At 41.1% G+C, this 18,491-nt stretch overlaps 1 protein-coding gene across 1 annotated transcript in view; it reads left to right on the top strand.

Annotated features, from left to right (window-relative positions):
- Positions 1-18,491, top strand: part of ERN1 (endoplasmic reticulum to nucleus signaling 1) — a 57,815-nt gene that overhangs the window by 20,845 nt on the left and 18,479 nt on the right. Inside the window, exons 3-6 of the mRNA XM_055003495.1 lie at positions 11,094-11,127; positions 12,574-12,646; positions 16,452-16,524; positions 17,384-17,506. Coding sequence (XP_054859470.1) covers positions 11,094-11,127; positions 12,574-12,646; positions 16,452-16,524; positions 17,384-17,506 — 303 coding nt within the window. The remainder of the gene's footprint in view (positions 1-11,093; positions 11,128-12,573; positions 12,647-16,451; positions 16,525-17,383; positions 17,507-18,491) is intronic.

Below are 18,491 nucleotides of genomic sequence, written 5' to 3'. Positions count from 1 at the left end.
GCGTTCTTATTGTTATGAAATCTCTTAGGACAGGGTACTGTGAGAACTAAGCTTGCTAGTTTAGTTTTTTTACGTGAAACATATTTGACAATGATGGGTACTAACTAGTTTTCCTCCTATTTCCTTATTAGCTCGAAATACAGAACCATTTGTCATAGCTAATGGAGAATTTTACAAGATTCGTATTTAAAATAAAACCTTTTTTTGCTACATATGAATCTTTTCAATTGCTGTAATCCGTTGTAAGAACTCTTTATGCTAGTTTATGGGGAAAAATAAGAAATGATTAATAGATTCAACTTCTGTAGCTCAGTTCTATATTCCAATTATACATGCCCCGTTCCTGTCCCAGTTTATAAAAGAGCAATCATGATATGGCTAACCATAATATCAAATCCTAAATTCTGTTGAACACGATAAAGACAGAAGAAGATGAACACTTCCATGGAATCTCTTTAAGGGGAAATTTTATTTATTTTATTATTTATTTATGTTGTTTTACTCCCCCTTTCTCACTGAGACTCAAGGCAGATTACATAGTGTAAGTTAATACAATCAGTGGCTGAAAGAGGCAGTGAGACATCCTGTCCGGGGGGTAGCGGGGGCAGGATGTATTTTTGAATAAGAATGACCCGACCCGTTTTAGTCCATTCTCACATTTTGGGGCAAGAGGACTGAGCATACGGTTTAGAGCAGCTGTAGATGTTTCTTCTTGACTCTTTTCAATCTGGCTTCAGTCCCGATTATGGGATGAATACTACTTTGGGGCCCTGCTGGATTATCTACATCTACAAACAAACACAGTAAATACATCCATGTTGTTGGAGTTTCGGGCGGCGGTGGGGGGGACCGGACCTCTTGCTGGTGTTTGACACAGTCTGTCACTCCGTTCTCTTGGATCATCTGGAATAACCAGTCAGAATATCAGGGCCACAGGAATCAATAACGTTAGCCAGTATTGTTCACCATCCAGATAGAAGTCCCCAAGCGATATCATCTGTAGCTTTGTGGTTTTTTGTCAACAATATGCTGATGATCTGGCTTGGCTCCTCCTGACTGTTTCGGGAGAAAGGTGGGGCGTATAAACATTTTAAATAAATAAATAACACTCAGCTCTATTTATCTGTAACTAAACAACTGAGAGTGTCTTCATGTTTCTTTTTGTCTCTCTCCAATCCTCCACCCATTATGACGTGTGTTGCACAAGGGTTTTGTGTGGGACTGTGTACAGGAGTACAGGTATTTTGTGCTATAACATGGTTTAATGTTACTATGTACTTGTATATTTCTTTTTCCCATCAATAAACTATCTCTAATTATTCCGCTAAATTCCAGCTTCCATTTTCCTTTCCATGTCTGCCTCGGAGCTTTGATTGTTTGTTTTAAAGATCACTTAGAAACGTGTGTGTCATTCCACCTACCCAGGTGTTAAACGGAAACCTGCAGCTCCTTTAGAACCGGCAGCAGAAGAGAGGTTTCCTTTCATATGTTTGCCTTCTGGCTTAGTATCCTGGTAGGAAGCAGGCCTTATTCACACAGACACACAAGTGTCTAACGTACTTTTCCTATTTTAAATTGGTGGCAGAAACTTTTTCTAACTAAGATCCAGAAGAGTTAGCCGTGTTAGTCTTTAGTAGCAAAATAGAAAAGAGTCCAGTAGCATCTTTAAGACTAACCAACTGATGCATCTAACGAAGAGAGCTGTGGTTCTCGAAAGCTTATGCTACAGTAAAATTGGTTAGTCTTAAAGGTGCTACTGGACTCTTTTCTACTTTTCTAACCTAAAAATCTGGTTCCTCCCTTAGATTTCTTATGACATGGAAGGAACTAAAGCCACCCCAGCTTGCCTTGGGTTCTGGGTTTTTTGCCTTCTTCACAGCATTTTCATGTTGGTAAGGCATGGCTGGCGCAACCTGTTACTGCAGCTAATTACTTTTAGTAGGCAGAGACTTGACACAAATCGAGAGAGAGAGCTTGGGGGCACTGCAATCCTTGAATGAACCTCCTAAAAGATGGAAGAGGCAGCCTGAATCCTGGAATGGTTCCTTAATCTGATGGGAAGTCAGTGGCACATCCAAATGTTCCTTGCCCTGGGCAATCCAGTCCCTGAATCAGCCCTTAGCAATTCCAACATGCCTGCTAGATCCCAGAAATTACTACAGGGAGTCCCTGCCCATTTTCCACCTCAGCATTTTGCTGCTTTCAAAGCGTTGTGAAAATAATGTTGTAACCTCTTCGTCTTCCAGACTTTGCCTGTATCTTGGCATTTTCTACCAGCCATTGCTCCACTGTGGGCTCCAAAACAACTGCTTCAATTCTGTTCTTCCAGTTTTCATTTCAGTTAATGTTTTTGTGTCTTGCTATTTTGCTTAAAAGTTACACTAGATCAACAATGGTCAAAGCTGCTCAGCTCTCTGAATTTCTCTTATTTCTATAAAGATATGCTTTGCAGTCACATGAGTCATCTGCAAAGAGGAGATTTAAATTTGACACGCTATAGGAAAGTACTACCTCGCAGAGTTGTTGTGAGGGTAAATTGGAGGAGGGGAGAATATTGGAAACTTCTTGGGGTCCCCCTTGGGGAGGAAAGTGGGAAATAAATAGACTGACAGTAGATTCAGGGAAGGCTGAAGTATTTCTTAATACATGGGCCGTTTCTACACGTCTTACCTGCCGCTGGAACATTGCGCAAAACACTCAGAAGACAACGTCTTCTCATGTGAAATCGCGCCAGGAAGACACTGTTATCCGAGAGTTTTGCGTGAAATCATGTCTTCCTGGCGCGATTTTGCATGAGAAGACACTGTCTTCCGAGTGTTTTACTCGATGTTCTGGCGGCAGGTAAGATGTGTGAAAACGGCCCATGTATAAAGAACTTATGGGATCGGCTGCTACAAAATAGGATGATGGTTGCTGGCTTAGGAAGCTTTAAAAGAAGATTAGGTAAAATCATGAAGAGTGTAGCTAACAGGCTCTTGCAGGTAGCAGGCCTCTGCCAGTCTCAGTAAACAAATACAGACCTCGATGGGCCAATGGTCTGATTAAGTATACAGCAGTTTCATGTGGCCATATTTCAGAAGCGCCGCACATCTGAATTCGAGTTGTTGGGAGAGATGCGACAGGGGGAGGCCTTCGTGCCTTGTTTGTGGGCTCCTCAGGAGGATGGAGCCTCAGGAGGATGGAGCTTTTACATTTTGTTTGTTTTAGTGTGTGTGTGTGCATGTGTGCGTGTGCACGCGCGTGCGCGCCGTCAAATTGCCTCTGGCCTATGGCGACCCTATGAATGAGAGACCTCCAAAACATCCTGTCATTAACAGACTTGCTCAGATCCTGCAAACTGGAGGGCGTGGCTTCTTTGATTGAGTCCAGCCATCTCATTTTAGGTCTTCCTCTTTTCATACCGCCTTCCACTTTTCCTAGCATTATTGACTTTCCCAGAGAATCTTGTCTTTTCATGATGTGACCAAAGTACGGTAGCCTCAGTTTTGTCATTTTAGCTTCTAGGGAGAATTCAGGCTTGATTGGATCTAGGACCCCACTTACTGGTCTTTTTGGCTGTCCGTGGTATCCGCAAAACTCTCCTCCAGCACCACATTTCAAATGCATCGATTTTCTTCCAGTCTGCTGTCATAATATTGATCTCGTTGTAATGCCTCACTACGCACTGAATAAGTAGCAGGGGAGATGACATATTTTTGTTGGCATTGCTAGTTTGTGATTTAATATTTTATTTCCGGAATCATTAGGGGAGAACTGTAGTTTTAACCAATGAAAACAGAGGCTCTTAATATTTTAAGAGAACTAGGAAGAATGTGTGATTGTGATCTTCACAACATGAGTGAACCTGATACAGAAATTGGGCTTTTAACATTACCTGCAGCAATGGACAGCAGTTAAAACTAGTTTCTTGAAAAACCCGAAATGCTGCAGTAGTTTAAGAAAATGCACTGCTCTTCTCCCCAGAGAAAAAGGAAACTGTGAAAGAGGGCATGCATGTAAAGCTTTGGGCCATAATATGGTAACTGGTGGCGTGTAAAGAATGACTTGTCAAACAAGTTTTACAATATGTACAGATAGAATCTGACAATCCAGTGTTTTTCCTTGTGCAGTGGTAATATTGTGGATACTTCAGATGTTAAAATATCTGGTTAAAGTTACATCATGTAATAAAAATTGAGTATACAATATCAAAGAGCATCCTACCTAAACATTTTTAAATTTGGAGATAAGAGACCTAATGTGATCTGGATCAGAGCTCAAGGTGCACCAGAGTGAAATTTATTGTGCAGTTGAATCGCCTGCGCACAAAATTTGGTTGTTACCTTAGTAATAGCTGAAGTTTCATGCATAGTTTCATCTAAGCATACACTGCCCGTCACTGTAGCAGATCTTTTCATAAGAGGAAGAATTGTCTTGACTTTAATTTCTTTATAGAGGGGACAGCGTAAAAGGACATGTCCCATAGTTTCCACTCAGAATATGCGATCTTTTTATATCTCCCTTCCAAAATAATTGATGGCATGGCTCTACATATAACCAGTGTAAAAGCCCTCCTGTGAGGGGGAAAATCCAAAGATTTTAGGATATTGGGCCATTTTCATACTAAATGTTGTCGCCTCAGGAGCCCTGAATCCAGGGGATTTCATTAAATCTTGTTGGCATTCGATGTTGCAAATTCTTTCTTTGATTGTAAATTTTGCCTGGTCGATGGTTTGTGACAGAAGAGAGCCAGTGGAGAGGCCCATTCTTTCAAGACTTTCCTCAACCATATATATAAGCCATCTCGATGGTAAGAGTCTTGCATTGCGAAGAACAGAAGGCCTTTTGGATTCCTACGAATTTTGAGCCATTGGAAAGTGGAAGCCAACAAAATCCTCGCCTCAGTCCTCATTAATGCCGTTTCTAAACAAAGAAGGGAGTTAGGTACACCTGGACGGGACCTGTAAAATGGCACGTAAGAATTTAGATTGTATTTTTTCTAAGGATTTCAAACGTATAGCCGAAATCCCAGTAACAGCGTTGTAGAGGATTTGGGCTCATTCGGCATGTTAAGATGGTAGCATGCCACCTCGAGAATCCACCTACCTGGTGATTATTTGATGTGATCGTTTTAGCTTGTGGCCTTTTGACCATTTGCATTATGCCCAGGGTGGACAAGGCTGTTGGTATCTGCCAGCTACCGCGTTCTCCTTCCAAACTATCTAAAAGAGACACCTGCTGCGTGTCTGTGGTTTTCGTTCAAAGAACTGCTTTAGAAATAGCTTCTGCAACTACCTTTAGAAAACGAGCAGTGACTCATGGGCTAGGAAACCCCCAAAACTCTGACAGATCAGTGGGGATGCACCACATTGAAAACATTTTTTAAAATATAAATCCTTTACACCAAACCGTGGATATTAATATTTGCGACAATCAATACTTGTGACTGGTTCTCAAGCTAGATGTTGCATCACCTGCCAGGAACATGGTAAGTGTATAGTTTTTGACCAGGTTTAAGTCTGCGTTGAGTCATACTAATAGATACCTTAAACAAAGAAAAAGGGTAGACTCCGTCTTTGCTTATACCCATATTATACCATTTAACTTTGTGTTATACGTCATTGATTAAAAGGAACAGTTCTCACCTACCTCTTCCAAAGGCTACAGCTTTTTGAGAGCTCTCAATTAAAAGTTTCTGACACGTTTATATTGGTCTAGACAAGGCCAGCAAGGTGTGTAAATTATAGAATAGAGGTAATAATATGTGAAACTGAGAGCTTTTTAGCAGGGACTTGTTCATTGTCAAGAGGCGAGGTTTTTTAAGTACACACATCTAAAGGTCTTGCGGATCAGTAGCAACAACAGTCAAGCTTACCTTTCAATTACTGATAGATTATCTAGATTACAGTCATATATCTCTGCTAAGCTAAATGAGATAATGATCTGAGCCGGTATCAAACAACCTCAAATGTTTATAAAGTACGTTTATGGCATGCGTACCAATTCATAGTAAGTATGCACAGAATTGGGCTACGTGTTCTATTTCCTGTTCCCTATTTCTGTCTTTTACCACATTTCCAGTTTGCATTTGACAGAAAATCCAGCAATCAAAACGTAGAACTCTTGTGTTGTGCATCTGTTTATGATGTTTTTCAAGAATTCCCCGTTAAAATATTCACTGGCAAAAAGGGTATGAATATTCTGTGGAAACAAAGAAGGTCTTTGCATTGATAATTTATGGGAATATATTGAAGTCAGACCATGACAGCAGCATTTCTTTGATTTTTTATATCTGTGCTCATGCCAAAGAATAAATGAAAATATCAGTTCACTGTGATGAGTGAAAAAGACAAGTAGAGTGGAATTATTATGAGATATAAGGCATCATAAAGCCATGGCCCAAGTCTGTGATGCTCCTACATTTAATATTTTTAGTCACTTGGTTGAAAAATAAAATATTGCAGAGCCGGAGAAGTTTCCCAAAAGGTAAACTAAAGTAGTATGTTAGTCTGGAGAATCCACACAATAAATAACCTAGGTTGTTGAGGCTTTTAGTGCGATGAAAAAAGAAAACTAGAGACAGAAAACAAACTAGAGAATACAGTTGTAACATAAATATACTGAAAGTAGGGTATGAGAGAGGAAATTATTCTTTCTCAAAGTATCCAATTATGTTGGTTGCTTACAGGTAGGTTCAGAAGAAACAAGAGAAATTGTTCCTTCATGTTGCGTGCAATTAAGGTACAGAATTCACTACCACAAGATGTGGCTATTTAAAAAATTCATGACATTAATAAAGGCCCCGTTAAAGGTTGTCATCCACAATTGTCAAAAATTCTGCGGCAGTAAAGGCAACAGTATCCTAACCCCAACTAAATAGGCTAAAGTCTTGAAGCTTCACAAAGGTTTGTTTAAATTCTAAGGTAAGTATTTAAAGCTCAATTGTGATCTTTCCAGGAAGCGACACTCCTTAAGAACTGAGCTATCTTTCTAATCTGCGCAGTTTCTTTCTTTCCAAATGAGAAATTTATGTACCTTATCAGTTCATCGAGAGAACTTGAAAAGCCAACTGGTTGCTTGCCTTGAGCAGTGCCTTTAGTACAGCACATGCGTTGAACTCTGACTTCAGAGGTACCTATTCTTTTTTTAGACAGTTGATTATCCAGTCACCGTAAGCGTTCTCCTTGCTTACTAAAAAATCTAGTTGACTGTAAATAAAAGCTTTAGCCTGTGGGTCTTTTCAGTCTTTTGTTCCTTTAGGCATCTGCTTGAATGTTTAGAATAATCAAAAACAAATTCTACTCTTTCACAGGGTAGACAGTGTGTGGCCTGTCTGCTAAACGTTCAACTGAGGTCTTTTTGCATAGTCTCTTGACTGCAGAACCCCAAATCCCTGTCATTTCTTTTCTACAGCTTTGACACTGAGACTGTGCAAAAATAGGGGTCTCAGATGCCCTAAAATCCAGAATTCAGATTGCAACTAAAAAGGGTGTTGATTTAAGAGGCATCTTTTTATTTGCCTTTTGAATTTGGGAGCTGGGTTATGTAACAATTACTTAGGGAGATTTTTTTTTTTAAGGATGAAAACATATATTTAAGGCAGTTCCGTGTTCCCCCTTCCTCCTCTCTTAGCATTTGAGCCCTTTGGACACTAATAGTTGAAATTGCACATAACCTTCCAGTACTTGCTTTTCCTCAGTGGAAGCGGAGCTGTCTGTAAGGAAAGAAAAAGCTGTGCGTATTTTGTATTCCTCTTTTGTTGTGAAGAATCCCACGCTGATAATGGACATTCTTTAAAAGAGCAAATTTTGAAAGTTCTGTGTATTTCATTTGTGTTTTCTTAAGTCCCCTTGGCATGATGGCCTGATACAAATTTTACACACAAGCGACATATCAATGGTCAGCAACTCCGTTTTTGTGTGGTTTTGATTACGTCCAGTAACTCTGAACTCCAGAATCCGTCCTTCTGTTAGTCTTTCAGGACTGCGTCATTCTACGCTACTGGTCTATAATTGCTCGATCCCAATCAACAACTGGACTAGGTGCCTACTTTTAGGACCTGTGACGGAACAGCATGTTGGAAGAGCTGCATGAGGTTCACCCTCCTACCATGCACTGTAAACTGAGGCCTCCGCTTGAATGTCCTAGGGAGGCGAGGGGCTTGCCTTGCTCTTCTATCAAATTATTTCAGCATCCCCCCAACAGCTGAACGTGCGGATCTCGACTAGGTTGCAAACAACCTGATCTGGAGAGGGCTTGTGGCATCGTTGCCATTTTGAGGAGGGGGGTGTTCTTTAGAGAGGAGGAAAGGGGGCCAGAGGAAAATCAGTTACACAGAGAACAAGGGAGATCAGCTTGTGATTCAGAAGTGGGTGATGTGCGACAGTTTGGATTCCAAGTCTGAATTGTGATGCCAAGTCTAAAAATACTGACAATGTATAAGGCTATTTCCTACATGGATAACTTATCATCATGTTGGAAATGTGTGTTGTGCGCTACTGTGTGCAAAAAGGGTACATTTGTCTGTGTTGCCTTATTTGCAAAGCGAGTAGGTGATTGTTGCTTGTTGCTGTATGCACATGGTAAAAAAGACTTGTGTGTTGGCCACACATGAAGTTATCCATGTAGTTTCCTACAAAGAAGTGAGATCTGTGCGTCGGTCTTGTATCATGCCTCTGGTAGGACTCCCCCCCACTTTAAACAGTTGCTTGACAGGCAGAAATTCAACACATGAAGTTTTCTCTGGCATCTACATTCAGCAATCAGAAAACCTCCACCAGTTTGGCCCTGGCAGAAAAGAAAAAGGTAGTGACTGTATTTATGCAAAAAATCCCACAACTGTTTAGTGCCAGAGAGCCTCTCTATAAGAAGATTGCTTGATCTCTTATTTCTTTGCTCTTGCATCATTTTGTTTGTGTGAGGAAGAAGCTGATCTGAAACTGTTTGTACCAGTGGGTAGGCGTAGTCGGCATGTAAATCTTGTTTTCCTTATTCGCTGTACAAGTAGCGTTTACCTGTTCAAACCTGGGACTGTTTTTACTCTAATTTTGTTGTGTTCTTAGAAATATTCTGTGCACACGCAGCTGAATTGTGCATGCCTTGTGCATGTTTTCCATTTGTAAGCGTTAGAAGCAGGAATAAAACCCTTCATTCTTGTACAGCTGTTGACTGAGAGCCCAGTGGTGGGTGCTGGGGTGCGGGGTGGGGAGGATTTCCTGTAGATAACAATTGTACAAGTCAGTCCTAGGCATGCTTATTCGGAATTAAATTCCGTTCAGTTCAGTGGGATTTCATCCAAGTCACTGTGTATTTTTTTAAATTTCAAGATTTATATCTCCCCCAAGTTTAAGTGGAGAAGAAAATTAGGTGGCCCGTGCTTTTTTAGAACTGTGGGTCATAAATCATTCAGAGCTGGATTAACAGGTCAGAATCCCATGTTGACTGTGCAATATCTCTCCCTTCCATCCTCTTCTGCAGTGCTGATAATATTCTGCTCCTCGTGCTAAGTGGCCTACTGTGTATATTCAGCGCCACTACAAATTGCAATATGGCATTGTCATGTGATAAGCGAGCCGCCTCCAGAATTTCTGGGACGTTTAGTGGAGCCGTGCTCTAAAAGCATTATAACAATAATATTACTTGCATAGTTCAGTCAGCATACCTGATGGCACATTACAGAAGGACGTAAGCAAAGACAACCCTCTGCCCCAACCCAAGTTTACACGATGGGATTAAAAAAGGGAGAAGAGAGTGGGAAGGACGAATGCAACAAAATAGTAGAGATAGGAAGAGTCGGACATGCAAGGGCAACAAGCAACGTACGAGCAAGCAGTGAGACGGAAGTAATCTCCAGGCTTCCAGTCAGCAATGGTGTAGTCAGGGGGCCAGCTGTACATTACACAGTCCTCATGCCATGTACAGATTGGCCACAAGGAGTTTCAGTTTGTCTGGAGTTCCTGACGGAAAACTTGGTTCCCTCTAGGGTTGCCAGTGCCCAGGTGAGGCCTGGAGCTCTCCCAGAATCACAGCTGCTCTCCAGGTGACAATAGGGTTGCCAGCCTCCAGGTGGTGGCTGGACATCTCCTGGAATTACAACTGATCTCCAAGCTGCAGAGATGAGTTCTGGAGAAAATGACTGCTTTGGAAGATGGAGTCTATGGCATCATATATCTGTTGACGTCCCCAACCTCCCCCCTCCCCAGGCTTCACTCCCCCCTCCCCCCCCAAAAAATATCCAGAAATTTCCCAGCCTGGAACTGGCAACCTTAGATGAGAGATCAGTTCCCCTGGAGAAAATGGCAGCTTCCGAGGGTATACTCTATGGCATCACATAGAAAACTGAATTCCCAGGCATGCATAGGCACAATTCTGATGGGATGTGCAGGGAGAAGACTTGCGTCTTTTCTTCAGGCTCCCTGACCTACAACATCCCCAAGGAAGCAGCCCCATTGAGGGTTCTGCATGTACTTATGGGGTACACAGAGGCGTCTACAACAGGGTGCAAGAGGGGTAGCCCCATCCTGTGAAGTGGGGGGGGGGTTCCTGCCACCACTTGCACCTACTCCATCTAGGGCCAGGATTTGGGCAGCTTTGCACAGGCCACCCCTTGCTTTAGCCCCAGCAGAGGGGGCAAGGGGGGTAGTGAATCTAGCATCCTATCCTAGGCTTTTGCCCAAGGCCCCAGAATCAATAAGACCTTCCTGGGGGCATTTCAGGTTGGGGATAGGGTGCAGGAGGGAAGGCCTGAAGCGCCCTCTTTCTGTGCCCCATGGATCTGATCAGAATCAGCCCCCCCTCCCCCCCCATATGACTGGTAATTGAATTCCTAGCAGGCAACTCACAGTGCACATCTGATAAAAGTCCTCATGGAAGATTCGGGGATGTCACAAGGACTACATAAAATGGAATTCCTGAATATAATGCTTAATGAAACTCTACAATCCAGCCATTTCACTACTGAATCTTGCTATTATTTACACTTGCTTCTTGCGAACCTCTAATCTCCCTGAGAAGTGAAACAGCTGGTGGTAGCTATATCATGGCGTACAATCTTGGTGTGGGAGCTGGATGTTTAATAGCATAGACCTTGACTTTTTCTTATTCTGTTTTTGCAGATCCTGTACTTCAGGTGCCATTACATGTAGAAGAGTAAGTAATCTTCATTATTTGTTTGCGTTATTTTGCTTGCGTCTCCAGGTTAGAGCTTGGTTTTCATTGACAAGATGAGAATTTTGGTAAATACAAGAATCTGAATATTAGCTCATCACAAACTTAATGACAAACCATGAATCCAGAAACCATGGAATCAAAAGGATCGTCTGGCTTTCGTGTTCCCTCCTCTCCCCCTCCAGCCTTTATTCACAGACAGTTAATGAATGACTTCTGGTTTCATGACAAACTATAGGTTGCTGCAACTATAGCTTGTACTTTCTTCATAAACCAGGGTTCCACACTGGGAACAAACCATTGTTTGGACTTCCGGTTGGAGAGAGAAGTACAGACCCTAGTGTGCGGCTTTGAACATTGCCACAAAAGCAGAAATATCTGACAATTTCCAGGGTGGTCATGGTGGAAGGGAGTATACAAGCCCAAGAATCCCTGAGGATCATTCCTATAGCAACAAACCGTGGTTTGCCATTCTGTCTGAACAGAATTGGTCCAAGTAACTGACACGAAAATGCCAGCTTGAATCCTGTGATTTCATTCCACTCACGCTTCTGTGCAGCCACTTCAGGGGCCTTTTCGCGGCGATTCTTGCTTCTTCTGCCCGCCAGCAGGTCCATGTTTTTCAAAGAGCTTTTATGCATACGGAGGTGCTGGCAACACAGAACGTGGACGTCCCAGCAGAGGGAAGCCTCTCCAGCCACCGGAGAGAAGTGGGAGGGAATTTTTAGATGTTTTAAAGTCTACTTTTGGTCTGAGGTCTGTTTTACAGATATTTTATGCTGTTTTTTATATTCTGGGATTGTTTTTATTTGCTTGTTTTGTTTTTGTGTTGATCATGTACATTGATTTTATTTGTCAGCCAACTCAAATTGGACTCTGGAGAGGTGGCATATAAATCTCCTAAATAAATAAATACATAAGCAGCGTCATTGTATCCAAGCCCATAATTCAGCAAGGTGAATTATTGCGCGCGCACAGGCAGAACATGTGAAAATGCCTCATTGTTTCCTTAGTCTGTTGCATCCTCAGCTGCTGTCCTTGCCAAACTGCAAAACGGTCTGTGCATTCGTCACGGCGCCACTGACGATTAAATGGGCAGGAAAAACCTGAATCTGTTGCGTGGCTGCTTTTAGCACATGTACAGTTTTAGACTGTAGCCAAAGCGTTTCTTCTAGAAAGGGGAGACAAGTTCATGCCATTTCATTACTAACTTAGCAAATAAACTTGGTGGTATGTAAGTGGTCTACGCTTCTCTGAAATACTTAAAAATAAATACTTTACACTTTGTTTTTCTTTCTTGAGAAAAAAATAGCATACGATCTGTTTCTAAAAGGAAGTAGCTGCCTTCACCGAGAACCGCCATTGTGCTAATGTCATCTCAGAAATACAGTTCATTAATTAGTGTTTTAATTTTTTCTTAACTCTTAGACCCGCATTTCTTCCCGACCCTAATGATGGTAGTCTGTACACTCTTGGCGGCAAGAATAACGAAGGCTTGACCGTATGTATAATTCAATCAGACAGTAGCTGTGTTGATTGCATAGAACGGCACAGCTCTTGCAGGTGTCCGAAACCATGCCTTTCTGCCTTCCCATTTAGAGGGTATCACTTCTACCAGGGAATCACCTGTTCACAACTTTTATTTTTTTAAGAAAATTAGAATAGTAGGGTGTACTTCTAGAGAAATGGAGCCTTCAAAGAACTTTAAAAATATTAATGTGAAAACCATAAATACAGAAAGTTGGGGGGAAGCTTTGCTGGTATCTGTTAGGGTTTGTTTTTCAGTGCTGCACAAATATTCCCACGTTTGACTGGTATAGCAAAGGGTACTACTCCGTTTCTGTGTGTAAATACATCTTCTTGGTCAAATCCAGCAACAGTTCCCCTATATGTCTAGCTATATCTGTGACAGTAGCGCATTACAAGATCCCTTGCAATAAGTGACTTACAAGTGTGCCTTTATTGTTCATCTGAAAATATCCACAGTGCAGATAAAAGGACATTTTGTATTCAGCTAATTAATTAGTTAAAAAAAGTTCCAGTAATTTTGAATGGGAATCATCTTCTTTAAGGTAGTGCAAACAAGTTTAAGAGATAAAATGAAAGAAATGTTAATAATGCGCCCAAGTATTGATTTGGGGCTGCTTCTCTTACAATAAAGTTGAGAAAGAACTGAATTAATTACGTTAGAGGGAGTTAGACCTTCCTCAGAGAATGTATTTATTTGTTATTTAAGTTATTTGTCGTCCGTCTTTTTCACTGAGACTCAAGGCAGATTACATAGTATATGAACACTGGCTGGGACGTTTGATAAACAATAAGGAGAGCAGAAATTTGAAAACAAGTGGAAATCCAATACAGAACTGAAAAACAATGCTGGGACAAAAAATAAGCAGACTGATATGACATAGTAAACAGCATGGAACTATCCAGTAGTAAATAGTACACAGTAGTATAGTCCATAGACCCTATCCCTGTACCAATGCATCTCTCTGTACCAACACATCTCTCTGAATAGTTTCATTACAGCACAGCTCTGTCACCTGTGTAAGACAACACTGTTGAACAATTCGAATAATTTGGTTTTGCAGAGTTTATGGAATTTACACCCTGACTTTGTCTGTAGTGGGGACCCAAATTAGTGTATGTCCTTCTCGCCTTCATTTTATCCTCACAAGAACCCTGTGAGGTTGGTTAGGCTGAGGGTCTGAAACACCCATGGCAGAGTGGGGATTCAGTCCTCAGTCTCCCAGATCCAGACACTCTAATGACTTTCAGTGGCAAGTGCTGCTTCAAGACAATATAGCAAATGGAAATGACCTAGCGAATAAAAGTGTAATATGTATGCCATTAAAGGTATTTGAATTGAATTAAAAGTGTAATAATAAGGCATTTTAAAAGATGCAGATATGCTGATGCCTAATATACTTTGATGTTCTTCTAGGCAACAGATACTGAGGTTTAGGAGTTTCTCTTCTCAAAATGCAGTAAAGTTCTGTATGCATAGTTCTTGTGTTTCCCAGAATCATGGACTGCCTGGGCAACTTTCTGAAGTGCTGGTGCCAGTTCAGGATGGCAGTGCCAGGAATGGAAACACCCACACTGTAACACCCACTTCTCTGGATTCCCAAACTCCGGGTAGGGCAGGGAGAGCAGAAGTTACCGAGTGCCTTGTGAGTGTCAGGAAAACTTATTTGGCTTTCTAGTAAGTCTAACAGACGTTTGTCTTTTGGCTTATTTTTCCCATCAGCACTTGAAAAAGATTAAGTGGTTCCTGGAGCATCTTTTGAGGAGAACGTAACAATTATTGCCTGAAGGTATTAGGCAGCCTTGTCAAGAAATCCAACCTATACTGGGAAGAAATGTGAGGGAGGGATTGTGTTCGTTCTATACTAATTTTAGTACAAGATGCCTCTCCTCTTCTGTGAAAGTACACAAAGTGTTAAATGGGTACGATCTGATTCCCTAACAGATATTGCTTAAGAGCTACTGTTTTATGATGAAATAAAAATAAATATTTGCTTCCTACCAGTTTCTTTTCCTGGAAGCTGTTAGGACTTCCTCTTAAAACTGTATATTCATTTCCCCCCTTCTAATGCTAAAAGACATATTTTAATTAATTATACTTCATGTCTTTTACATAGGTAGCAGATTTTTCTGAACATCATGGTTTTTGATCGCTGATGCTCTTTAGAATGTAGATAAAAGTTATATAGTTAAATGGAGCTTTCTAGATTTTTGAAATAAATTTACAGCCTTGCGGATAGCAGCAAGCAGCTGCGCGGCTTTATAAAATTCCCACCAGAATGCTAACAAAAATGCACAATATTACTTCAGGATTGAGGCATATTGTCCCAAATTTCTTGGGATTAATTTCTTCAGTCAGGTTTGAATCCCTGCTCTGCCATGGAAGCCTCGATCAATCCCACACTTTCAGCCTAACATACCTCACAAGGTTGTTGTGAGGATCAATTGGAGGAGAGGAGAATGACGTTAAGCCTCTTTGGTTCCCCCTGGGCGAGAAAGGCAGGGTATAAATGACATGCGTAAAATAAATGATCTGTACTGCCTTATGGTTTGGGGGAGAAAGTCAATTTAAAAAATCCAAGTTTCTATCTGGCGCTAAAGTATGTTTATCTTTGGCCACCTCTTGCTCATTCCTCTGTAATAGGAGTGCATCCTTTATTCAGAAAACGTATATCCTTTCTGTCACTTTAAAAAAAAATCAAGGTATTGTTATTGTTATTGTAGGATAACAATAACACTTTAAAACAGACAGCTTAAAAACAGCGCCAAGTAGTTGCACTAAGCAACGGCACTGCACCCAAAAACGAAAGCTCTTTCAAAACAGCAGCCAGAAAGAGAGAATGAGAGACGCCAGCGGGATCTTTGGGGGGGGGGCGGGCGGGTCAAAGAAGTCCATAGCCAGGACACATCGTACGTGCTGGGATGTTTTGGGGGCAAGTAGGCATCTGAGTTGCCATCCACTTCCATCGTAACAAACGTGCGTTGAAACATTAACCGACAATTAGATCCTATCTGGAGGATATGAACAGTGTATAATAAAGTGGGGGAGGGGAGGACAAAAAACTTAGATTTCATCACTGAATCCCAAGTAGAAGAATAAATAAGACTAAGGCAGGGTTAAGAAGGACAACGGACTCCATCTGTCCTCTGGCACGTTGTTTTTTATGCGGTTACATTGTCATGGCGAAAAGTTACCCGCACAGCTTCACTGGTACAGGAGGTTGCCACGTCATATGATACAGGGGAGATGCAGATTACAGATAATTGCAGTTGTCACTGACGTGCGTAGAGCTGCAAAAATAGGCAAGCCCTGATTCTCTTTAAAGTTACTCTTCAACTGTTTGATGTACAACCACAAAGCCTGCTGATTTCTTTTTCCTTCTCAAACCACAATTTGTGTCAAAATAAGGTGTTTATATGATAAAAGCTCACAGCAAGCAGCCAAGGTCATACACAGAGACCTAATGCTCACTCCCTTCTAGTAGGATATTAATGATATTAATGGTTTTAAACATGTGTTTTAAATTCTATGATGTATTTTTATAGCTCATATTTTGTGTGTGTGTGCAAAGTGCTGTCAAGTCACAACTGACTTATGGCGACCCCTGCTGGGGCTTTCAAGGCAAGTGAGAAGCAGAGGCAGTTTGCCAGTGCCTTCCTCTATCTTATATTTCATATACTGGAATTTAGGACTGTTGCTGATGGCTCTTAATGGTCGTTGACCGTAAACAGTAAGCTATAAACAAATAAGGTATCTAAAATTAAATTATATATTCTAGAAACTACCATTCACCATTCCTGAACTGGTCCAAGCATCCCCTTGCCGCAGTACAGATGGCATCCTATACATGGGTAAGGCCTGAGTTGTTTCCCAAATGTCAATTGAATTTAGAGCATCGTTACAAAAGTACAAGTAACTCTATACTAACCCAGGATTCTTGTGGGTATATTTCTTCTTAACTGTTCATTATCTGACTTTTGATTCTCTATCCCCTTGATATATTCTGATACTTAAAATTCAGATTTAATTTGCTTAGAAACATGACAATGCTATCCTGAAATGAGTTCTATCCTGCTAAATCCGCTTGAATCTTAGAAAGAAGGGTAAAATAAAACAAAGATCTGGCGTTTTTTTTAAAGACGAACAGCATTTATTTCAGTTGAAATGGGCTGTGCACCACGAAAGATCATATTGAAATAAATGTTATTCGTATTTAAGGTGCCACTAGATTTTTGTTTTATTTTGGTATGACAGACAAATGCCTCTGCAGTCATGTTAGAAGGATGTGACTTCGTTTAGGATTGCGCTGTAAATCACCCATGTTTACTTCCGTGACGTATTTTGCAACATGCTGTTTTCCCCCTAAAATTTTTGAAACTTTGAATCCCCGTCTGTTTAACTACAGAATCCATTTTATAGTCAAGTAGATCTCTTGTCTTAATATAGATCTTTCTCTATACTGCAGTTACTTTAGGTCTTGTGGCTACTTGGATTGGGTTTGGCATTCAATTTATTGAATGGACTATCAGCTTCAGTTCCCTCATTTTTCAGGGAGGATGAAAAAGAAAAAGGCATATAAAACTCACTTTCCCATAATGCTACGTTTTGAATAGCCAGCTGGTTGTTGAGGGGGAGCTTCGAGTGGGGAGGGAAGGCAGTGTTTTCATAATTGAATGTAATGGTACTCCCAATACTGACATTCCCTGTTAGGAAAGAAGCAGGACAGCTGGTACGTGATAGACCTCATGACGGGAGAGAAACAGCAAACTCTGACCTCTTCATTTGCCGAAAGCCTTTGCCCGTCTACGTCTCTCCTCTACCTTGGCCGAACAGGTGAGATTTTATTTTTTTTTACCTACCACTTAAAATGAACTGTTTAAAGTCTCCAAAGAGATAACGTTTGTGGATCATGAAGTTGATTTAATGTCTAAAGATGATAGCTTTGTATAAGAATAAAAATTACTATAACACCCTTTTTGAAACTGGGGAATGAGAACTATCATAATATTTCAAATGCAGTCGCACCATAGATTTAGATAAAGCCCTTCATGGTGCTGTTCATTTAACTTACAGTTTTCTTTCTTGGAATCTCGAATGTGGAATTTGCCTTTTTCAGACTGACATTTTCATGTATATATTTCCACCACAAAGTCCAGATCCCTTTCGTGGTTAATTATTGCCAGTTCAGACCCCCCCATCCATATATTAGTGAAGTTAGTTTGTAGGGGTTGCCTTTAGTGTGCATTATTTTACATTTATTTAAGTTAATCCTCTTTTTCTATTTTTGTTGCTCATTTATGTAATTTGGAGAGATCTTGTTCGGGTTTTCACCATCTTGAATAATGTGGTACTGCACATAAAAGTTTGGTGTAGTGGTTAAGAACGCAGGACTCTAATCTGGAGAACTGAGTTTGATTCCCCTCTACTCCAAGCCAGCTGGGATAATACAGCCAGACTGTATTATCCCAGTGTCAGGTTCTGGCACTTAGATCCCCATACCACTCCACTGCACACACTCCAGTGTATGAGTTAAAGTCACTTTATTAGAGATCCATCAGTATTAGCATACACAGACAAGAGTATTGGCAGAAGTGACGTGTGTAAGGTTGGAGGGGTTAGTTATAGGGAAAGTTCCCGCCTTTAGGATATGGACGGTTAGGATTCTGGCACGAAGAAGCCAGAGGGGAGGAAGCGGTTAGAGACAGGAGGAGAGAAGAAGTTATTTTCAGTTCCCAGGGAGAAGCCGGCACTCAAGGACACATTCTCAAGTGGCTGTGAAAACGAAAGTAGACATCACAGCAGGCACCGGTAAGATAAG

This window comes from Eublepharis macularius, chromosome 19 (assembly GCF_028583425.1).
Source record: "Eublepharis macularius isolate TG4126 chromosome 19, MPM_Emac_v1.0, whole genome shotgun sequence".
Lineage (NCBI taxonomy): Eukaryota > Metazoa > Chordata > Lepidosauria > Squamata > Eublepharidae > Eublepharis > Eublepharis macularius.
Note: the sequence above shows the minus strand (reverse complement) of the source record. Positions and strands in the feature narration are given on the sequence as shown.